The sequence below is a fragment of the Staurois parvus genome, unplaced genomic scaffold, assembly GCF_062004578.1.
Source record: "Staurois parvus isolate SC_StPar_1 unplaced genomic scaffold, SC_StPar_1.0 ptg000162l, whole genome shotgun sequence".
Taxonomy (NCBI): Eukaryota; Metazoa; Chordata; class Amphibia; order Anura; family Ranidae; genus Staurois; species Staurois parvus.
Genome location: NW_028317958.1, coordinates 1,216,182 through 1,240,189, shown reverse-complemented (window position 1 = coordinate 1,240,189; position 24,008 = coordinate 1,216,182). Strand labels below are relative to the sequence as shown.

The following is a 24,008-nucleotide window of genomic DNA, read 5'->3' as shown; positions in this document are numbered from 1 at the left end:
AGTACCTTTTTGCAGAGTCCTTTACTGAGAATTCAGGCCTTTACCAAGAAGAGGAAGACCCCCCCTTTAAGCAGGAGACCCCTTTCGTCCATCCAGCTGTAGGAGACCTCTGGCTACCTGGATCTGCTTTGGATTAGCACTGCATCCTTAAGGGAAGATCAACTCACTTTGACCGGACCAGTTCTCTCCTTGATTGAGGATCTATGGGCTTTGATGCATACCTCTTACTTACATCTGTCTTCTGGTGAGTGCGCATTTCTGCTTTTCTTCACGGACCGCCACCATTGATTTTCTACTTGTCATCTGGCATGTTTTTATGAATAGACTTTAGTGGACTTTCTTTCAGACTTTATTATCTAGTGCTGCACTTTTGTTGATATTACTCTGTTTAAGTATTTTTTGGTTGGTTAGAGTGCTTAGCTGCTTTTTTGGATTAGCGCTCACTCTGTTATTATTATATACATAATGTTCTAATTTCTCTCCACTTTGCACAAAAAAATATTCTTCTGATGGATGAATCTTTCCTGCCAGCTATTGCATTCTGACAGATGGCACCTGCAGCTGTCAAAATAAGGACTCATTTACATATGAGGTTGGGTGTTGCCCTCCAACCGTTACCCCTTTAGCTGCAGAGGCAGCGATTGGGGGTGTACACAGCTACAGCCGCGATTCTTTCCTTTGCAGCCGTGGCAGGAGTTATACCCCACCCATCAATCGTGACCCTATCAAGTGAATGGGGCCAGTCTGCAATGCATGTTATTGTGGCATGTTACTACATGGTCCAAGGGGTTCAAGCGGTTGGTGAGAAGGTGAAACAATGCCTCCTTGCTGCCTCTCAAATGCACTCTGAAGAGCGATCCGTGTTCATAGAGCACCGCACATGTAAACGAGCCCTAGCCGAACAGTGACTGCATCTGATTGGCTGCCGTCACTGTTCACGCAACAATTTTTCACCCAGTACCTTTTATCTTCAGATTGATGTTTGCAAGCAGGGTGGTGCTAGCAGGGCCACCCATGGATCGTATTTTGGCCAATTCAGCAGGAAACAGCTAAAATTCAATCCCTGTATGGCTGAAATGTTCAAGTTCAAGTACAAGCAGTGGCGTCCCGAGGCAGGTGCAGGAGGTGTGGCCCGCACCGGGTGACACCGACCGCACAGGGTGACACAGGACCCGCTCCAAGAAAAGGTAAGTTATAAAGCAAGTCGACGATCCCCGCAGGATGGATCCGATCCATCCTGTTGGGATCGTCAGCTTTCTTTACAACTTACCTTTTCGTGGAGCGGGTCCGGTGTTACCCCGTATAGGTTGCATGCCGATGATCCCCACAGGATGGATTGGATCTGCGGATTGGGGAGCATAATGGATCGGACTCCGATCCATTATGCTCAATCCGCAGATCTAATCCATTCTGCGGGGATCGTCGGAGGGGGTGTCACCAAGTTTTAAATCACCAGGTGACACCAACTCTAGGGACGCCTCTGAGTACAAGACACCCAGGCATTTCAGTTGTCTTGTCATGAAAATGTGCCTCTACAGACAAAGAAATAGGGAAAACAATGGGAGAAATTTACTAAAACTGGAGCACTCAGAATCTGGTGCGACTGTACATGGTAGCCAATCAACTTCTAGCTTCAGACTGTTAAATTAAGCTTTGACAATAAAACCTGGAAGATGATTGGTTTCTATGCACAGCTGCACCAGATTTTGCACTCTCCACTTTCAGCAAACCTCCCCCCATTGCATTCTTTGGTTATTTTAGCAGAAGAATTTAATGTTACTGAACCAAGTGCTTCCCTTAGTGTTCTAGCACGTGTGCTGGGGGCTTTCAGCGCCGCGTTGTGGTGTGCCAAGATGAGAATGGGTATCCAGCGGGTAACTGTGAAGAAAGAAGCAAACCAGCCGAACAACGGCCATGTGAATCAGGACCTTGCCCACAATGGGCTTTTGGCAACTGGGGAGAGGTAAGCTGCTTTTGCCAACTCTATTTAACTGCTTCAGTACTAACACTAGTAACTGACAACATAACAGTAATGATGATAATAATAGTAACTAACAGTAGTGACAATACTAACAGTCCCTTTATGGACCAGAGCATTTTTCACAATCAGCGATGGGCAGTGGGCAACTGTGAAGACACAAGTCAACCAGCCGAACAGCCATGTGAATCAGGACCTGGGCCACAATGGGCTTTTAGCAACGGGGGGGAGGTAAGCTACATTTGCCAACTCTCTTTAAAATGTATGTAAACCCAGGAACAAAAATTATATTGCAGACAAAAACTATTGCAATTTTGATGTGGTATCTGCATTCATTTTCTTTTCTGGAAGTACAGAAAGTACCTCTTGATCCTGAAGTACTGTGTCCTTGTAATTTCCAGTAAAACTGAACTGAAATCTCAAACAGTATTAGCTCAGCTATCTTCTGTGAACTATCAAGCAACTCCTCTTTACAAGGGAGGGGGGCTGTAGTCCAAATCATGGGAGCAGCCCAGGGTGACAACACTGCTCCACCATAGATACAGTACAGTAAGTGCTATGTTTACTAAAACTGAAGAGTGAAAAATCTTGTGCAGCTGAGCATTATAGCCAATCAACTTCTAATTTCAGCTTGTTCAATTAAGCTTTGACAGAACAAAAATTGTTTCTATGTAGAGCTGCACCAGATTTTGAAATTTTCAGTTTTTAGTAAATCAAGCCCAAAGTATTTTACTAGCAGGATCATCAGGGTGAAAAGGTAAAAAATACCTAAAAAAAGAAAACGTATACAGCCACCACATCTAAGCCTAGGTTCACATCTAAATTGCATGCTTTCCCGCATTAAAAATGCGTTGCTGTTAGCAGTCTTGCAGAGGTCCTATTAAGAATGAATCCATGCACTGGAAACTGCAGCACGTTCCCATGTTGGGAACCGGGCAGCACTATGCAGTTTCCCTGTAGTTGAAATTTTGGAGAAGGTGCAGTAACCTTTTGCGTTTTCCATAGGTACAGTTCCTATTCAAATGAATGGGCTGCTGTTCCTGCTTAAACACGACCACAGGGAAATTAATAGTGTGAACCTATCGCAGGGACTGGTAAGCTGCAACATATTACATTTTTGTTTTTGAATTCAGATGCACTTTCACTAATGTTAGAAACTAAATGTAAATGAAAACATAAAAGTAATAATAAAATAGTAACTAACAGTACTAACAGTCCTATTATGGACCAAATCATTTATCACAATTCAGTGATGGACCTCTTTATAGGCCAATGATGTTGTCATATAGGATACATATGTGTCATGTCATATGTGATGCATGTATTGCCTTCTTTAACGTCCCTGGCGGTATTCCCGAGTGTAGCTCGGGGTAAAGTTTCAGTACCACAAGCGGTAACCCCGAGCTACACTCGGGCTTACCATACGGCGCTGCTCTGCAATCCCTCGATCACTTACCTTGTCTTGCGCTCCTGCAATGTCCCTCCTGCAGTGTCCCCGGCAATGTAATCCGGCGGATGCCGGCTTCTGTCATCTGGGTTCCGTCCCCTGGGAGCATCAGGACATACGGGGGACGGAACGGCGGGAAATTTGAAAATGGCAAAAAGTGACATTCACTAAATACACTAAAATCACATAGTAAAACATTACTGTACCAAACCATTTCACATACATTTTGTCCCGAGTGTTTTGTCCTGTGCCCTGCCTGCATTTTTACTGTTCTTTCTGCCTGGAAACTGAGAAATGTCCATGGCGTCCAAAAAATCGTCCCTGTAGATCAAAAGCGGTTTTAGATCAGCTAGAGAACAGTGATAGTAAATTAGAACCACTTGCAGAATTGAGTGATAATGATTCGTGGGGAAATTCGTCATCAGACACTGAAAACAATTTTGCGACTTTGCTCAGTGATGTGCGAACTTGGCGCTCTATTTCAAATTTCAGTGTTTTTGGTTTGATTATATTATTGAATTAAATGTATTATTATTATTATATTAATATTTTTATGATTATTTATTAAATTATAATTTATGATTTCGTGTTTCAAGTTTTAGCCTACCCGGAATGTTTACTAGACTCTTGTTCGGACAGATTTCAGTGAGTTATTCCTAAAAATTACAGGCCTACAATAAAAAAATACATATTTCCATGCAAAAAAATGAACCGCTTGGAGCACAGAAATACTGACATAATCAGACCGCTAGGGAGGTTAAAGCATGCTTGTCATAAGAAAAACATGGAAGCTGCCATTGCCAACATCTCCTTTTGTAGATTTTATGGATACAATGCTGACTTTCTGGCTTCAATACTTTGGGTCACTGTCTTGTATTCAGATAAGGACTTCTGACTTGTTCTGGGTCAGTGAGTGAAAGAACTAAAGCCAGTGTGTCAGCACAACAGCCAGGCAACACGTATTTTAGAAGTAGGTCTGTAGTGGCATCACCTGTGTGCTGGAGTTAGGAATATAAAGTATCCAAGTTGCTTGCAAAATAGAAATTTTATTATTGTAAACTTAAAATTGAATGAAAGTGTTTTAAAAATACCGGTAATTATGTAATATATTTTAAAGTGGAACCCTGGGCAAACTGCTAAATACATAGTCTCTTAAAGGCTACCCCCCCTTCCCCAAAGCACCTGGTACCCTGCCACTCCATTGCTCTCTTGCAGCCCTTGTATTATTATAGTTTTCAGATATGTGAGAGCATAGGACCTACTCCCCTGATGCTGTACTCGGGTCTGACTGGCAAACCACCAAGCCTGAACACTGTCACGTAAGTAAGAGGATGCCATCAACCCTGTGCAAGCTCCAACATCATATAATATAGGGTTTGACTCCCATCTCCGGGCAGTAGGGGAGCATGTTGAAGGTGAGTATGAGTGGGGGAAGTGGCGGGGGTTCTCTCAAAGGACTATGTCACTTAACCTATTCACAGCAGAGTCACTTTAACGTGTTTGTTCACCTTTCTGGAGATAATGTACAGGTGAACTAACCCCGGGCACTCTCCCTACACCTTCCCCCAGGTCTCTGCTGTACTTACCTCTGGGGTTGCTGAGCTGTCATCACCCCCGCAGTCACTTCAGCACTTTGGACCTTTAAAATCCCCACTCTTCTCCCTGTTCTCCACGCAACGCTTCATGGATGGATCAGATCGATTCAGATTGTCCAGCACCGTCACAGTGAATCGATCTGACCCGTACCGGAAGTGCTGTACAAAGAAGCGGGAGAAGAGCAGGGGTGCCAACAGCATAGCAACCCCCCGAGGGTATTGATTTTCCTGGATGTACAGCAGCTTATTTCGCTGGAGCCAGATGCTAACAAATCACTTAGCTTCCTATAACCTGACATCAGTCTTCTTTGGTCAGTCTGGATCTAACAGCAAGACTCCAACCAACCCCTGAAGGAGGAATCCATAACCCCCAATCAGGGGCGGACTGACCATTTGGAAACTCGGGCACTGCCCGAGGGCCCGGGGTCAGTAGAGGGCCCCATGAGATGCCCCTGGTACCTTTTTCATAGGCTTTTTTGAGTTTGGGCAAGGACACAGGGGCCCCATGATCCCCTATTGCCCGGGGGCCCCATGAGTTGTCAGTCCGCCCCTGCCCCCAACTCGTTGGTTGTATAATGCTGTCATTAACCTACCCAATAAAAACTTTAAACTGACGACCAAGTTGTACAACCCTCCATACTAGAAACTCTGCACATCACAGGTTGGATGTTGCAGATATGCATCAATCACAAGAGTGTCTGTACTGGCTTATAAACCCTTTGGCAGGCAAACCACTAAACAGATATGTATTCTAGCTGTGTATTTAGCTGTTTATCTGGAAATATAATTTCAAATTCACTAATAAATGATGTCTTGGTTACATTTTGTGTTCATTTCAAATCTCTAATTCCTTGTGCACCTCCTTAATTTTACAGTGTTCCAAAAAATGTGGAGCTGGCACAAGGACAAGACTGGTGGTATGTCAGAGACCCAACGGTGAAAGATTTAATGACCTCAGTTGTGAAGTGCTCGATAAACCTCCAGACCGGGAACAGTGTAACACTCACAGCTGTCCTCCAGATTCTGCATGGAATACAGGTCCTTGGAGCTCGGTATGACCATAGATATATTTCTGTAAAATACTGACAGATGGAATTGTACCCATCACTCATTTTTTTATAGAACCAAGGTCTACAATAATATAGGTACCATGTTGTTTTTGTATATGAACACAGCACTTAGTGGTGCTTTAGACACAATTGTCAGCTTTGATACAAACTGCTTTTTTTGTCCAGCGTAAACATTTTTCAGCGTTACATCAGCATGTTTTTCATTTGAAAAGAATGGACCTAATTCTGCAATGCATCTGACTGCACCTGTGAGACACAGGCAGATAACCATAATAATAAATACTGTTGGTTTCCATTATATCTATATTAGACTAAATAGGAAAGTCAAATATGGCTAGTATTGAAGAGCTTCAAATGACGGCTTATAAACTGTTTGTGCTGGTTCTCAACAACCAGTTAGATTCAAACGTTCATCTTCTAACTATCTATATAAGTACAATGAGGATCTGTAGTGTTGGAGGCAACAATATTCTATAAACGAGGAGGCTAAACAAGGTGGACGCTACCCTCGTTCATTTCAGTTATGAAGGTTTTAGAGTAGTTTGAAATATTATAGATAAGTTCTGCCACCCAAGACAATGAATCCCTGCCAATCCTTTTAAAGTATATAAGTATATTTAAAGCCAAAAATTTTTTCATCATTTTGGCTAGAGTAGGGAAGGGTTCAAATCAGTGGCAGACTTTTTTTTGCCATTTGTGTCTCATTGGGGAGCTTTCCCTTCACTTCCTGTTCTGTAGACTCAACAAGAAGCGAGGAGATATTTTTCTAATATAAAGGATATCCACTCTTAGACAGTTGTCAGGGTAACAGGTGCCCCAATTGAAAGCTTTCTCTTCTATTCTGTTTCGATGGCAATTTTGGACTATATTTTAATTCTAGGAGACATTGGTGATCAGGACACTTAGACAGCATAAAGCTTCCTAATGGGGACACGCCACTATATCCAAAGCAAAAACAAAAGTTTTCACTTTAGGTATACTATAAAGGATTAGTTCACTTTTACCAAAAAAACTGCCTGTGCAGGAAAAGGGTACCTGAAGAACTGTGCAGTTTTAACTAAAGTTGGATAATTCCTTGCTATAGGCATAGGCCATCTAGGAAGTCTGACCAAAGATGGCATCCTCCATTTCTAAGATGCTCCTAGTTGGTATTGTTCTCCCCAACTAACACAGGCGTGAGCTCTCAAACCCCTGGTTCACTATTTCCTCCAATGCAGCACTAAAGAAATCAGAGCTACTGCAACCTGGGTGAGATACCACATGCAGGGGGGTATGAATCGAAGAAAGAGCTCACTTCTGTGATAGACCTGGAGGCGTTATGGCAGCTCAGTCACTATGCTGGGAGCACGCAGTGTTTTCGGCACCCAAATCTCAGTCCACATGGATGCATATGTGTGTTAAGGCCCAAATAGGCATTATATGGTCAGAAAAAGGTTATATATTGCAGAGAACACTAAAACCTTAGTCACTGGAAGAACTAAGAACTATCTACCTCCCTGAACGTTCACCTTCACAGTATTATAAATAAGGACTACCTTAGTTCAGGTACTCCTTCAAAGAAAGTGAATTTGTTGCCTTTTGTTCGCCTTCCTGAAGCTTTTCCCAAAAACATAAAGTTAGTTATTATGTACAGAGAGCATTTCAGCTTTAATTTTTAAAAATGTGTCTAAACAGCACATAAATAGGATAAAAAAGATATATAAAGCAGTAAAAGCTGCATGACTGCAGGTATGGCTTCAGTATATTCTGAGCCACCAACCCAAAACTAGTCTACAGATTACGAGTTCCACTTCAATCTGACTTTCCCGATGCAATAACTCATAGACTGTGAACTTTGAAATTGCACTTGCTTTAGAGCTTAGTAAATGAGGTGAAACTTCACTTTACAAAGAATACCCAATCACCTGAAAGGAAAATTAAAAATAAATAGTATTTTTGCTTGCACATGATTGGATGATGGAAGTTTGCCAGAGCTTCCCCTCAATTACTAAGCTCTGGAGCAGCTGCACTTGCAAAGTGCACAGTCTAATTTGCCTTTAGTAAATCAGCCCTAAAATATTTAAGGTAGTGGATCAGCATGACAGCCAAGCAACTGTCAATTTCAGAAGGAAGCTAATTTAAGACCTATGTCATCCATGGTCAAATGCAGCTTGTTTCAGCTACATTCCTCCTGCATTTGACATCACTTCTAAAATCAATTATTGAAAGGTACAATTGATCTGTAGTTGATGTCCTCCTGCCCTGCATTGATTTTTTGTAAGCTGCTTTTGTGATCCCGTTATCTTGCATGGGGAGAGAAGCAGTTCTGATGCAAACAATAGACCAAGGACACAGGCCCTTAGCCTTCTTATTTTCCCAGTACAGGTTTTCTTTAATACATTTTATTATTAAATGGTATGCAATAACACGGTGCTATTATTTTTCTGTGATCACATTCACATGCCTAATAGGTATACTGAAGTATTAATTTATTTGGTTAAGCTTTAAATAATGTTTGATTTATCTACTGGAGAAAAGAGAGTTGGTAGTAGCATGTGATACTCACGTAGGTTCTACTTACAGTATGTGATTTTCTTTGCTGTAAAATTAAATAAATGAATAACAAAATTTAACATTTTTTAATATCTTAGCACATAATATAATCTTTTTTTAGAATTTATTTTGCCAAAAAGGGAACAATACCCAAATACTGTATGCTTAGCGATTCATTTTTATTTATTTTTTGAAGGAATACATTTCTTCTATTCTAACACGTAACATTAGAAGTTATATCTAATATAATCTATTATGTAATAATGAAAATGAAGTATCACATACTACGATTAACTGTCTTTTTATTTAATATGATTTAAAAAATGTATTAAGCCAAAACTTTTTTTTCAGTTTTGGATTTGGTAGAAAAGCCATCAGTTTTTTTTCCTTTTGACCCATTGGGAAAATTCTCCTTCACTTCCTGTCCCCGAAACATAGTCAGAAGTAAGAAGGAAATCTCTCCATAGTGAGGGGAAATTTTTCTTAGACAGCTGTTACTGGGAAACTTGTACCTGTTCTGGTAACAACTGTAAAATTTTGTATTTCCCCTAACTTTCCTTTTTGGTAGTAATGGTCACCAGGACAAATAGAGAAGGTGAATGTCCCAAGAAGGAACATAAGGGTCTTTTACCACTCTATCCAAAATTAAAAAAAAAAAATCAGGCTTTGATTACACTTTCAATACAATTCAGGTAAAGGAGAGTTGATTTTTTATTCTTTGCAGTTTTTCATATTTGTTTTGTACATTTTACTAAAGAATTCTTTACACCCCGGTCACATCGATCCCGACGTTGAAATCGTGCAACTTACAGTGAAGTCGCATGATTTCAAAGTCGGGTGACCTGCCGATTTCAGTTGCAATTTGTAAGACATCTGACACAGAAGTCTATGCAAATCGCACCAAAAGTAGTGTATGTACTATAGAAATCGGTGCGGCTCTGTCCAAGTTGGAACCACGCTGATATGACCGCTGTAATTTCAGACAATAGGATGCGATTTGCCGTGCGATCTGCAAGTCGTATGGCATGCAAACCGCATGCCAAGTCCCACCCAGTGTGACCGGGGTCTTAGTAAGCCTTGAGTAACTGTCACAGTATTAAATGTTAAAAGGGCTACTCTGCTTATAGGATCAGTTGATCCAGAATTCATATTTCAGTTTTTGGTAGATGGTGAACAGTGAAATCTGTTTCTCCAATTTTTCGGTGGCAGGATCTCATTCACTAGCACTCTCACTCTGGAGTTTTCATATATTCTATATTATGAAAAGTGCGACAGATGCAGTGGGAGCCTCCCTATGTGATGAGGAACACCCACAATTTTAGGATGGGTGGAGCAGAACCAGGACTATGATCGGGAAATCTCACTGCCAGAATCTTCACCATATGCAATATAAAAAGTTAAAACTCAGCAACAAAAACTTTACATTAAATATATTTAGCAATAGCCACAGTAGATATAATCCACTTTAAGTACACCTAATGCCTTTACAAACACAGTTATTACTTTGTAGAAGTAGCAGTGACATCATCACTGTGCTGTACATAGCCTGCGCAGAGAGCAGAGCTGTGGGAGGGACCGAGCAGGCTTCACCCACTACAGTATGCCTGCAGAAAACTAGAGGAGGGGCGGAGACAAGACCAGTCACCCAGCACAAGGAGAGAGACCAGTGACTGGTCTTGATTAAAGGAAACACATGTACCATGTCAAAATTTCACACTGGATCCCTGCACTGTATTTTTACTATATTTGCTCATCCTGGAGTCCAGCTTTAAGGGCTCCCTTTCTTCTTCAGGCTTTGCCTGCAACTGAAATATGAATTGTGGGAAAGATGACCCTTTAACGTATATTTTTTTCTGTGCACTTTGTGGCACTTTGATATTTTTCTTCTGTATTTAAAATACTTTCCAAAGTTACAATGATTACGTTTTTGGTGCTATGTTTTTTCTATATATATGTGTAGCATATCCAGTAAAAAACCCGGATGTAATTTGGGGTTGTACAAATATGTAAAATATCATAATCACATGTTGTAAATTATGTGAACAGGGAGTTCACTACCAGGTTTCACTGTATATTTCATTTTCACAAAAGGTTTTTCTTGTCTGTTTATAAATACATACGTATATAAATAACTATATATATATTTGGTTCTAAAGCACTTTATCAGAAAAGGATATTTGATATATATTGAGCTCCTGGTTACAACTCAATGCTTATCGTGTATAACAGAGTCTGAAAAAAGGATTGTCAGGATGGTCTATATCATTCAGTCAAGTGGTTGGTTGCTTTAGGCAACACAGACAGTCCTTTTTTCATACACTAGGCCCAGTATTGCAAAGTTTTCTGATTTCATCCCAAAGCCATTTCAATGCTTTCATTGTACCTCATCCAAAAATGTACATAGTCATTAAACCTACAGTGTCACACTGCCTTACCATAACAAGGGACTGACTTGTGTGTTCAAGATATTTCTTTCCAGAATACAGGTTAGGATAAATAAATTTGAAATAACTTGAAATTTTTCAGCCATCTTGCGTTATGTTTCTTTAAAATATGTATTTTTGCTAAAAACATTGTTAAAGTGAACCTACTGATTCCCATTTCTTTGTCTTTGTGTGGCTTTTGCATTCAAACTCCAGGCTGACTTGAATTCTGTCCATAATGCAAGCCAGACTTGGAAAAATCTGATTGGTTGGTCTCAATCTCAAATTGAATTTTCTACCTTTACTGCAGCAGCAGAACACACCTCCAGTCTACTGATTGGACAGTGAAGGAGCAGCTGTGCACTCCTAAGCCATCACTCTGCTCTCTCCACCTTTCAGCATGTTTGTCAGACTGTGAGCATTGCAACAGAGCCTGATTAACCTCTAGTGCTGCCTTTTCTTTTCCCAGCAGCTGTTAACTTCTAGGGTTAGATTTAAAGACCTGCTTTGAGGAGTTGAGGCAAAAGGGTAAGGAAACTATGCGAAAGTTGCCTTTCCCTTAAAAGAAGAACTTAACTCTGAATGCAGTGCCCACAAAAGGCAGCCAGAAGGCAAAAGACAAGTCACCAGTATTGCCTGAGGATGCCTTGCAGCTGATCTTTCCTGTTACCAGGCATTGTTCTACACCTTGTCTTTGTGTGGATATTGGTATAGGCAAGGCTTTGCTTCCTCATGCTGAGCCTCCAGCAAGGAGAATAGTGAGCAGAACAGTAGTGACATCAACGTTATAACGTCTCACTCCATGTCCTCTGAGACTAGTAGTTAGAGGCAACAGTGCCTTAGATCTCACACTGCAGATATATAGCTATGAGGCCGAAGAAACAGGCACCATCAGTGCACTGCTATTTTATTTAGAAATTAGGTGCTGGCTTCACATTATCAGAAGATCACTTAGCTCATAAGACACAATGGCTCTGGTGAGTCCCCTCTCAACAAAAATAGGGTGTCCCTCAAACAGGGGGCCCAAATTTGAAGAGCTAAGTTTAATGAGAACACTAGAAAGTCTGAGAATCCAAAAATGTTTATTATTACCATTAGTTTACAATTGACAACACAGAACAGTCAACACATTAGCCCTTTTTCAGGGTGTAAAGCTCATCTCCGGGCAAAAGAAAAGTTTTTGCTCACACTGCATGGGTTAACTGCTCATTTTTGTCTAGGGAACAGAAGAAATGAAATTTGCTTTCTTAATCCTTCCGATCCTCTCAGCACAAGACCAGTCTGGCACCCCTGTGCTCCAGTGTTCTTGAGTTGTGGGCTGTGTCTGACATCATCAAGCCAAGAGCAGGCTTCATAGACCAAGGAACAATTCACCACTGGACCATGGGGGAGTGCCGTTTTTCAGTGGAATTAAGGATCGGGCGAGTATGAGCTTTTTCCTCACTAGACAAAACTAGCACTTGAGAAATGCAGTGCAGGCACAGCCCCGCTTTTTACCCAGAGATGGGCTTTAAACATAATGGGTACTCATAATGACTCAAAGTTGGCACAAATCACAAGAATTATCTTCTGCACAAGGTATAACCAAATCGGTGAATCAGCAAAAAGGGATTCAGAAGACATTCCAGATAAAAGTTACATTTTCAGGGTATGGGTTAGGCAAATTTAACATTTCTAGATGTTTATTATAACATGGCAGATGTTTAGCTCCACTTTAAGCAAACTAAAGAGTGTTTTCTATAGATTGTAAAGTGGAAACATTCAGTTTGAATCCTTCTCCAGTCGAAAACACGCAAGGCAGCCCAACTTAAAGAATGTCTGCTTGTTTATACAGCATAAACTTGGCCTTTTAGTTTATGGATCTGAAGTAGGGTACTGTGCATATATGACAATGTTAGCTTAAGCAGAGCTGTCTGCTGTTTCTCTTTACAAGTGTGCGCCATAATGTCTTTTCACCGGTCAGACAAATGGAGAGTTCCGAGAGGTTGTGTGACTTACGGCAGACACGGAACATGTTTACGCAGCTAAATAAACATACATCTTGCTGGAGCAACAATGGCCTGGAGCCTTTTAGAGAATGTAACCTTGTAAAACGTTCAGATGGTCCAGCTGGGGGGGGTTTGCTTACTTACAGTGAGTGACCCTGAAAAGATACAAAGGGCGTTTCTTCTGGTAATACGCAAGGTTTTCTGCAGATCAAAGGGAACCTGTCATCAGGGAAACTCTGTTTACTTATAGTAAAAGGGAACTCCACAAAAAGTCAGGGTTTTGATATGAAAAAGTAAAAATACAAAAAAAGCCATGAAGTTTTGAAATCAAAAGAATTGTTCTAACAGCCTCCAGTTTCATAGTCTTACCTCCACTTTCCTGTTATAGTAGATGCACAATGTGCCTTAATATGAATGTGCAGTACAGTAGTCAACAGAGTTTGACCATGCTTCCCAGTGCACCCTGTAATCCAACAAACTGGTCAGACACGTATTTTATGGAAATTCTATGCAGCATTACAGTATAAAGAGAAAAAAGGCACAATATTTCAGTTGGGCTTTAAGTGTGTTTGAACTTAAAATTTCCTTGCTCCTATTGCAGCCAGAGGGTTTCACAGAGTAGTAGAAGGACCAATAGAGAACCTAAGGCAGCCATACATGGCTTGATTTTCTCTTGTTCAGCCCATGGGCTGAAAATTCATCAATTAATTTCAAAATTAATTGATTCCCACATCTACACCAAGAGAGTGGATGAAGAATCCTCCATTGCCAGTTACTGTATTCAGGGTACCAACACTGCCTAAATACAATGGCGCTGCTGAACAGTGACTGCAACAGCTTATAATTTTCCACCCAGCTCAGTTGACTTGGTGGGTTTGTGGGACTACCCATGGTTTGAAATTCTGTAGATTCAGGAGGAACTGGCTAACTTCCAAGCTGTCCATGGCCAGCCTTTGGCAGCCCATGTATCATGCATTTTATTCATTCAACCAGCAGGTTGAGTGAAAGAAAATGCCTCAGTTGCCCCATCCACACACTTGATGTGGATGGGGGAATCGTTCCCGCTGTGGTATTGTATTCTGACAGCAGGTAGCCTTCCCCGCTGTCAGAATACAATGATCAGTGTTGTTGACTATAGCCAGAAGCACTCATAATTTGGGGAATACCCAACAGGCTGGGTGATAGACTGATGTGTACAACCAGTCTGCCCATAAATTGATTTAAATTTGTCTGGTCCCTACATAACCAGACAAATTTCGATCTATGTTTGGCTGGCTATTACTGTTGCAGCTACAAACAGATTTGCCTCTCAGTTAACACTTACTCATTAGACCTGCTCCTACTTCAAATATTTGTCGGGTAACTTTAAGATTCAGGAACAACCCACAGAGCCTCCTATCTCACATTTATGAGTTTTTATAAGACGCACAGCATACAGCAAATGGGTTACAGATTGGTTGATGTCCATTTTAAAACTGTATCCCACTTTTGGCGCTTTTGTTTAAGTTTGGTGTATATTGATCCTGCCCTATACTAGTGTTTAAATTATACTGTACAGTGGTTATACAGGTTGCTGTGGTATTCTGGCTGTACCTGGTTGTTTTGTGTGGTACTACACTATGGGGAGATTTACTAAAACGTTTGCACTCAAAATCTGGTGTAGCTGTGCATGGTAGCCAATCAGCATCTAACTTCAACTTGTTCAAATAAGCTTTCACAGTAAAACCTGGAATCTGTTTGGATTCTATGCAGAGCTGCACCAGATTGTGGACTCTCCAGTTTTAGTAAATAACCCCCTGTATGTTATAGTTTTTTTTGTTTTTTTTAGAGAATCTAAAAAACCTTTTTTAAAATTAAAATAACAAACATGCTATACTTACTGTGTGCAGTGGTTTTGCACAGACCAGCCCTGATCCTTCTCTTCTTGGGTCTCCCTCCGGAGCTGCAGGCCCTTCCTCTTCAGCGAGTGCCCCCATGGAAAGCCGTATCCATAGGGCCATGTGTGTGGGCCCAGTCCTGAGCTGACCTGTTGACACAGAGCGGGCGGCTCAGCCCCACCCTCCACTTGCTCCTTACAGCATTTGATTGACAGCGGCAGAGGCGTCCGCTGCTATCAGTCTGCCCAGTGAGGAGGGAGAGAGCAGTGAGAGCATCTGCTCTCATGCACAATTACTGGATTGGATTGGATCGGGCTCAGTTAAGAATAAGGGGGGGGGGCGCTGGGGGGATCCTGCAGCACAGAAGGCTTTTCCCCTAATGCATAGAATGCATTAACCTCCCTGGCGGTATTCCCGAGTGTAGCTCGGGGTAAAATGTCTGTACCAAAAGCGGTAACCCCGAGCTACACTCGGGCTTACCATGCGGCGCTGCATAGGGAGTCCCTGCAGCACTTACCTTGTCCTTCGCTCCCGCGATGTGTCCCCTGCATGATGCCGGCATCCGGCTTCTGTGTTCCGGTCCCTGTGACGTCAGGACGTCAGAAATTTGAAAATTTAAAAAAAATGTCATTTTTTTCAAAACGATTTTACATAGTAAAACATTGCTGTTTCAACCCATTTCACATACATTTTGTCCCTAGTGCTCTGTCCTGTCCCCTGTCTGCATTTTGACTGTTCTTTCTGCCTGGAAACTTAGAAAAGTCCATGGCGTCCAAAAAGTGTCCCTTTAGGTCAAAAGCGGGTTTAGATCAGCTAGAGAACAGCGATAGTAAATCAGAACCACTTGCAGAATTGAGTGATAATGATTCGTGGAGAAATTCGTCATCAGACACTGAAAACAATTTTGCGACTTTGCTCAGCAATGTGCGAACTTGGCGCTATATTTCAAATCTCAGTATTTTTGGTTTGATTATATTATCGAATTAAATGTAATATTATTATATTATTATTTTTTATGATTATTTATTAAATTATAATTTATGATTTTGTGTTTCAAATTTTATCATACCCGGGATGTTTAATAGACTCTTGTTCGGACAGATTTCAGTGAGTTATTCCTAAATATTACAGGCCTACGATAAAAAAAACTACATATTTCCATGCAAAAAAATGTACCGCTTTCAGCACCAAAAATCTGAAATAATCATACCGCTAGGGAGGTTAAGGTGAAATCCCTTGAGGCTTTAGAACCACTTTAATGCCTTGCATACTATGGACAGTTTTTCATGAACATGTGTTATTCTCCTGTAATATTACTGGTGCCTAGTTATAGCTGAAATGTGGGACAGCAATTCAATACACTATTTAAAGTGGTACCCCTTCCTCTCCCAGTCTGAGCAGTGCTGTACAGGGGATCACAGGAGAATGATATCAAGGCAAATTCAATTAAGTATATGGGATCTGTGTAATAATAATATGTTTAATTATTTTCTAATGACTACATAACCAGGTTAATTTGTAATATTTTTCAAATCCAGTTATAGTTTAGTTTTAAATGAAATGTGAGACTAATTCCTATAGCTTACTTTATGTATAGGCCTCACTGGAAGCACAGCAAGCTGTGGTATGCAGTTACCCCTAGCAGGCGATCAGAATTCAGCCAGTAGTCTAAAGCAGTGTTTCTCAACCTTTTTTTAGACAAGGCACCCTTTAAAATTATGGAGAGTCTTGAGGCACCCCATTCTAAAATGTGAAAAACTATTTTAATAGTTTTATTTAACACAGCAACATCCACACATGTAGGACACCCAACATTAGAGGTGATTTATTCTTCCAAAGCAAATACACTTTTGCACACTGGTACTGACTAGTATTCCGGTGTTTCTCTTCTCCCTCAGTTTTTATCCATCACTGAGCTAATGAGACCCCAGCACTGATGGAGAGGGGCAGCAGAGGGTCAAACTAGGATGCTGTGCAGACAGCTGACATCCTCTGATTATGTCATTGGTTGTCAAGACGCCGGCGGCTAGAAGGTCGTTATGGTGCACAATGAAAAACTGTGGCTTTGTGTAACTAAAAGGCAGGCTGGTTCCACCTGCTGGCTTGTCTACAAGCTTTGTGCAATTTTTAGACATTTTGCTAAGGCACCCCTGAAGGATCCTCAAGGCACCCCAGAGTGCCTGGACACCCTGGTTGAGAAAGACTGGTCTAAAGTAAAAAAGGGAATGGTGGTTGATCAGTTGCTCAAGGCTTTTGTGTTAGGAGATTGTATAGATTTTGCCATATCTAGGTAATATTGCAACTTGTTAAAGAAAGTCCCTTTCACTGAAATTTTGCAGGCTTTTCCCAGGGCTTCTGGGTAGAACTGCAGTTTCTTGTGTGCAAAGCAACCTGCCTCTCATGCTCCTGTGGGTCAAAGTGACTTTAGAAGGAAAGTGATGTCTCAGCCAGGGAACATTACGTTTGCAGACACGGAATCAGGGCCAAAAACAAAAGATGAGGTTACCAAAGCCTATAGAGATTTATTTAGTAGGACAGGCAGGTCCAAGAGATGAATGTCAGAAAGTTTGGTTACTTTTAAAGGCCAAATCTACCCAACACTGATAATTTCATTTTGGACAGATGATGGATCAAATCACCTACTAGCAGGGGCGGACTGACAACTCATGGTGCCCCCGGCCAAAAGCAAATCATGGGGCCCCTGTGTCCTCACCAACACTCAAACTACACCCAAAAAAGCCTGTGAAAGGTATCAAAGGCATCTCATGGGGCCCCCTACTGACCCCGGGCCCTCGGGCAATGCCCGAGTGCTCGAATGGCTAGCTTATCCAGTAGGCAGGGCCGGCACAAGAAGGGCAGCTGCCCTGGGAGCAGTGTTTTCCTGGAGATTGAACACCATGAGGACCACTGGAGTGTCCCCTTCCTGTTGCAAGAACCACAGAGTGGCATTGGGCACTACTCCCCAGGCATCAGAAGAGGGCATTGTAGATCCACGCCTCCCTTGATGCAGAGCAACAGAAGACCTGCCAACCATATGAGGAGCATGAAATCCTGTACTTCCTCTGCCTGGGCTTGTGACCCATCACATGACCAGGAAACAGAAAACATTTCCCTTCCAAGCTGTACCTGTAGTGACAGTTCTGATGTAAGGGAAGGGGAGTAGACTATCTGCTGCATGCAAACCCCCCACCCTGTGACCCCCAGCCTCCTGAGAGCATTCAACCAACTGCAAATGCTTTAACCCCCACCAGTGTTCCACAAACCCCTACAACCCCAGCCCCTACTCCCAGATTCCCTATTTCCCCATAGTAACACCCAACCCCATCCAGAGCCTTTCAGTCCCTATCAGAAACCCCAGTTCACTTTAAGATTCCCTTATATTTTTCTCCCACGGACACCAATGTCAGGGCACCCTTTCCTCCTACTACCCACCTATGGTAGAGTGCCCTTCTTCCTGCTGATCACCAAGCAAAGCCAGGATGGGGGGAGGGGTGTGTGTGTAAGGGGAGTGGATGTAATTAAACCTGTTTTATTTATTTTATGTTTTATTTTTTTTTTTTTTTGCCTTGACACTGACTTATGCATAATAAAATGGGGATGGGGGTCAGTGCAGTTTGCTGTCTTCTCTTCAATCTGGGCTCTTGATGGATCTTGTCCCAGTATTGCCAGTGAGTGATTCTATATTAATAAGGACATCCACCCATGGCCATTACAAAACAATCCATGGAGTCTCACTCCTACTGTTGCATCCTTGTGGGTGTAGCTGATGAAGTCTCTGAAGTGGATGATTTATTTTGTATCTAGCTAGAAAAAAAAATCATCTTTTGCGCATTACCCCTTTGCACCAAGGGTTGTATGCAATCAAAAACAAAGCATATTCAGCTCTAACATTGACTGCTGCCGAACACATATTTTTTTTATAATCTGTAGGCTGTATTGTTGTATCTATTTTATATTGCAAGTAATTTTTTGGTTCAAACAAAACGCAAAGGAATTTGCGGTCCCTTTATCAGCAAGGCCATTTAAGTCAAGGTTGTTTGCAATTCACACCAACTGCGACATCTCTGCCTCAGATCTGATACGCTGGATGGCTCTGCAGTCACTTTTGTATTCCATGTATGTATTTATGTAATAAAATGTATTTATTTTTTCAGTACCTTTTATTTAATTTGCGATGAATATTGCATAGCATGACAGTATTCCATGGTCATAATAATCGTCAGAAAACATAAAAGAAACATAGAGTACAAGAGGAAGACTTATTTTATTGCTTCTCTGCTGTATAATAACAGCTGTTGTGTGATTCATTTTCCCCATTTATGGTACCACTGTATCATCTCTCTTGAATTTTCAGTTAAAGGGAAATAACATTTTTTTTTCTTGAAAAGGTACAATTTTCAAAACGGATGTTTTATATTATAATTTAATTTAATTTTCAGCTATTGTTTTACAAATAAACATTTAATACAGGGTGTATCCATGACACTGTGTTTGCCAAGTGTGCTAAGCCCAGGGCTGCTGTTAGAAACCAAGGGGTACCATACAGCCAGACTGACAGCCCCCCCCCCCCAAAACAAACACCATGTTTACTATGCTTCAACTATGAATGAACGTAGTGTGTGATCAGTACTGATCACTCATTTTGTTCATTCAGGAAAGAAAGGGCCTGGTAAAATGTGACATATTCACTGAACCTTTCCCGCACTCTCCATCCCGAAGAATCCCATTATGTGCTTGCAGCTGCTGGTAGGAAGGAAAGGAGGAAAGTCGGCAGTACTGCGGGGGTGGGGGCACACAGGGGGGAAGCATGCGGAAATGTATGGTGCACAGGGAGGGTGATAAAGTGCGACAGGGGGGCAATTACTGGAACCAATCCCCTGTATGGCTCTCACTGTAGCAGCTGAAAGCCAGCAGGAGAGGGAGGAGCAGAGGCCAGATTTCAGCTGCTGCAGAGAGAGCCATACAGGGGATCAGTTCCAGTAATTGCACCCCCTCCGTGCCGATCACTCTCCCTGCCCACATGTGATTCACCCAGCGGTCTGGGCCCCGTACCGGATGACTGGTGGTACCCCCTTATCCACGGCCCTGGCTAAGCCCAGCAAAGGCTTCTCACCTGTCCTGCAGATCGGTAATCCAGACAGGGTACCATCTCTTCTGGGAGAGACAGAGGGGTGTATCCCTGCACTGATTCAGCTGTGTGTGTAATCTGAGACCCTGCTATTGTTTTTTTTTATAACACACGATCTTGTAGCATAGTAATATGTTCTCCTGTTGATTATGTGGCTCTGTTGCCTCCTGCTCATAGCTTACTGCCTGCAAGTTGAAAACATCAAGCTTTCATATACATTATTCATGTTTATTTGACAACAAAGATACAAAATAAAAAAAAATTTACTAAAAGTAGTTTTAAATCATAGTTGGTAAGGTTGAATAAAGATACCAGCCCATCCAGTTCAGCTTTTGTGTGTGTGTATCTATGACTCTACCATTTCCTATATATATATTGCGTTCACTAAGATGCCCATCTAAGAGTTTTTTTTTTCATTTTTGACACTCCCCGCAGACAGGACCGACTGTGGCAGGGAGTTCCTTATCCTTACAGCTCTGACAGTAAAGAACCCCCTACACAGTTTAAGGTTAAACCGCTTCTCATCCAAGTTCATTGAGTGGCCATGTGCCTTCTTAACTGCTTTCCCTCTGCCCTATAGCAGAAATACTGCTACAGCAGGAGTGTGCAAAATCATGTATGTGGTTTTGCAACCCCGGGTAGGGGCGCACGTGAGCCGGGCGCACACGCCCTACCCGCTCCTCCATTTGCGGCCTCGGCTGTCAGTCACCAAGTCCCAGACAGTGATTACTCGTCGACATCCGGTGATCGCCAAGTATTACTGACGGGGGAGAGAACTGTATGTAAACAATACAATTCTCTCCCCTGTCAGCTCCAGCACACTGCTTTGTATGTCTCTGCATAGCAGAGCCATACAAAGCAGTGTGCTTACAGTGGAAAGCACAGACACAGCCTCATAGTAAAACACACGCAGTTAACCCTTTGGTCGCCCCAGATGTTAACCCCTTCCTGCCCAGTGCCATTTGTACAATGTCAGTGCTTTTTATTAGCACTGATCACTGTATTGGTGTCACTGGGGATGTCAGTGACACCAAGTCAGTTCCCCCCCAGTGTCAGAATGCCCGCCACAGTCCTGCTATAAGTCGCTGATCACTGCCATTACTAGTTAAAAAACAAAAATTCCAGTATATATACCGCCATTTGTAAACGCTATAACTTTCACGTAAATCAATTAAATTATATATATTGGGACTTTATTTTTAGCAAAGACATAGCAGAATACATTTTGCCCTAAACGTATGACAAATTTGATTTTAAAAAGTTTTTACTGGACATGTTTAATAGCAAAAAGTTTGTTTTTTTCTCAAAATTGTCACTCTTTTTTTGTTTATAGCGCAAAAAATAAAAAATGCACAGGCGATCAAATACCACCAAAATAAAACTGTATTCATGGGCAAAAAAACAAACGTAAATTTCATTTGAGTGCAGCGTTGCATGACCGTGCAATTGTCGGTTAAAGTAACGCAGCGCTGTAACGGAACAAAATGGCCTGGTCAGGAAAGGGGGGTAAATCCTCTGGAGGGCAAGTGGTTAAGCAACCTGAGATTGAATACTTTCCTCCCTATGCTGGAAATCCTCATTCAATAGTTTTAAGAATACGATTATTTTCATGTACTGCATTCTTAGAATTGCCGGTTGGACACACACACACTTTAATCCATCATGCATGCTCGTGGGACTGTATTTCCCATCAGCACTTGTGTATACATTGGCATTGTGCATGTGTGATGCTGAGCTGTCAATCATAGCAGGTGGGAGGATCACAGGTTCTATTCTGCTCCATCCTGTGTGGGCCAATTGTGTGTATCAGCACAGATGGCTGGACAGGAGGAAGAGGGGGGATGGACATGCAGTTAGTTATTGGGGACCTTCACTTGAAAAATAATACTCAGTATCATTCCAGAGGGGGACTGACAACCCATGGAGCCCCTGAGCAATAAGGGATCATGGGGCCCCTGTGTCCTCGCCCACACCCAAAAAAGCCTATGAAAAAGCCAATAAAAGGTACCAGGGGCATCTCATGGGGCCCCCTACTACCCCCAGGCCCTCAGGCAGTGCCCGAGTGCTCGAATGGTCAGTCCGCCCTTGTATCATTCTCCTCCTCCCACCTCCTAGCCTCTTACATGATCAATTTTTTTTTCAGGTAGTGAGTACCTTTTTTTGGTGGTACTAGCTCCCTCTTCTCAATGGAGAGTGATGTCCCCTCTGCCCGCCTGCATCCTCCTGGGATACATGACACACATCCCAGGAAGCAACAGAACCAGTCTGTCTGCATTCTGGAGGATCACGCATGAACAGTAGGGGGCTGGCTGTGAGTGGCAGGGAGTTGACAGCCGAATTCAAGATGGCAGCATGGAAGATGAGAAGGCCTGTATGGAAGACAGCGCTGGACTTTTTTAGGTTGGTATGTCCTTCAGTCAGCATGTACAGTATTTATGGCTGCTGGCTTTTTTCTCTTCGTTCCTCTGTAAAGCCTGGCCATCCTTACCCTTGGGCAGAATGAAAAAAAAAAACCCAGCATGTTAAAATAGGTGATTCAGGTCCTTTTGTCTCCAGTGACTTGCACTCTGAGGCTGGAAGAGTAGTGACAAGTCACTGTAGGAAGTCCAATCTAATGCTGGGACATGTAGGATCATGTAGAACCTTCAATGTAGACTTGGGAAGTGCATTAAAGTGGTTGTAAACCTCAGACAGGAAATATGAACAAAGCACATCCCTCTAAAGTGTGAGCTTGTCTCAATTAAGAGCACTATGTGCCATTTCTGTCTCTGCTATCAACATGAGTCACTGCTGGCAGGTTTCCCTGACAGCAAGAGTAAAATGGTGATGGGGGAGCAGGGGCGGACTGACAACTCATGGGGCCCTCGGGCAATAGGGGATCATGGGGCCCCTGTGTCCTTGCCCAAACTCAAAAACGACTATGAAAAATGTACCAGGGGCATCTCATGCGGCCCCCTACTGAACCCGGGCCCTCGGGCAGTGCCCGAGTTTCCAAATGGTCAGTCCGCCCCTGCGGGGGAGGGACTTCCATCCGATTGACAGCCCCAGCTCTGCTGTGAGCTGTGTGGAGGGGGTGTGTCTCTTCCCTCCAATCAGCTCTCAGAGCTCTCTAAGTTCTGCAGTGTGTATTTCCAGATCTCAACTCCCTTTTTTCTGAACTCTCAGACAAGCGTTATAAATTCAGCACTTTGAATGGATGTAGAGAAGAAAAGACTGCAGATATACAGGTACAGCTTATGTAGGAGGATTTGTTTTATCTCTGTGTACCACCTGAGGCCAGTTACTTCACTGGGTATATGGAACTTTTTCTGTGCAGTGATACAAAAGTAAGAGAGGCGCAATGATTAAGTCGATTAAATCAGTATAATTGTTTTCTTATACTAGACTGTTGCACCCTTCGCTTCCTTTCACAGCCTAAAGTTGACCATAAACATTACTATGTGATTATAAAATCGCTTTTTGTAATTTAAGGGACTGCCTGATTGGTTGCAGACTGAATAGGATGTTCAGGTACTGTAGGTCCATAAATAGTTTTGGTAAGTCCAAAGCAGGCAATACAGAGATTGTACAATCAAGCTATGGCTCAGCTTAGAGTAGGACTAAACCCTAACACAAAGTCCTCATGCACACTGGACGTTTTTACAGCGGCTGTTTTTGGATTTTTTTTCTACAGCCAGTAAACCCCCCAGCATGTTATCCTATGTGTCCATGCACACATAGACTGTAATCAGCATTTTTTTGATGGGAGTTTTTTGGCTGAAAAAAAAAAACAGAACTAGTGGGTTTCTAGAGGAGTTTTTTGGCTGTAAAAATGCTCTAACGCTGAAAAACGCGGCAAACTTTTGACTTTTTTATTTAAAAATTTTTTTGGGGGTAAAAAAAACTGCTAAAAAACATGGCTAAACGCGAATTCAAAAACTCTGAAAAGCTCACGTTTTTAACGTGACTTTACACAGCTAAGGTTACCAGC

General features: G+C 42.2%; 1 protein-coding gene across 1 annotated transcript in view; it reads left to right on the top strand.

Annotated features, from left to right (window-relative positions):
• ADAMTS9 (ADAM metallopeptidase with thrombospondin type 1 motif 9) overlaps positions 1-24,008 on the top strand; it is a 357,735-nt gene that overhangs the window by 191,150 nt on the left and 142,577 nt on the right. The window contains exons 27-28 of the mRNA XM_089675998.1: positions 1,802-1,963; positions 5,896-6,072. Coding sequence (XP_089532124.1) covers positions 1,802-1,963; positions 5,896-6,072 — 339 coding nt within the window. The remainder of the gene's footprint in view (positions 1-1,801; positions 1,964-5,895; positions 6,073-24,008) is intronic.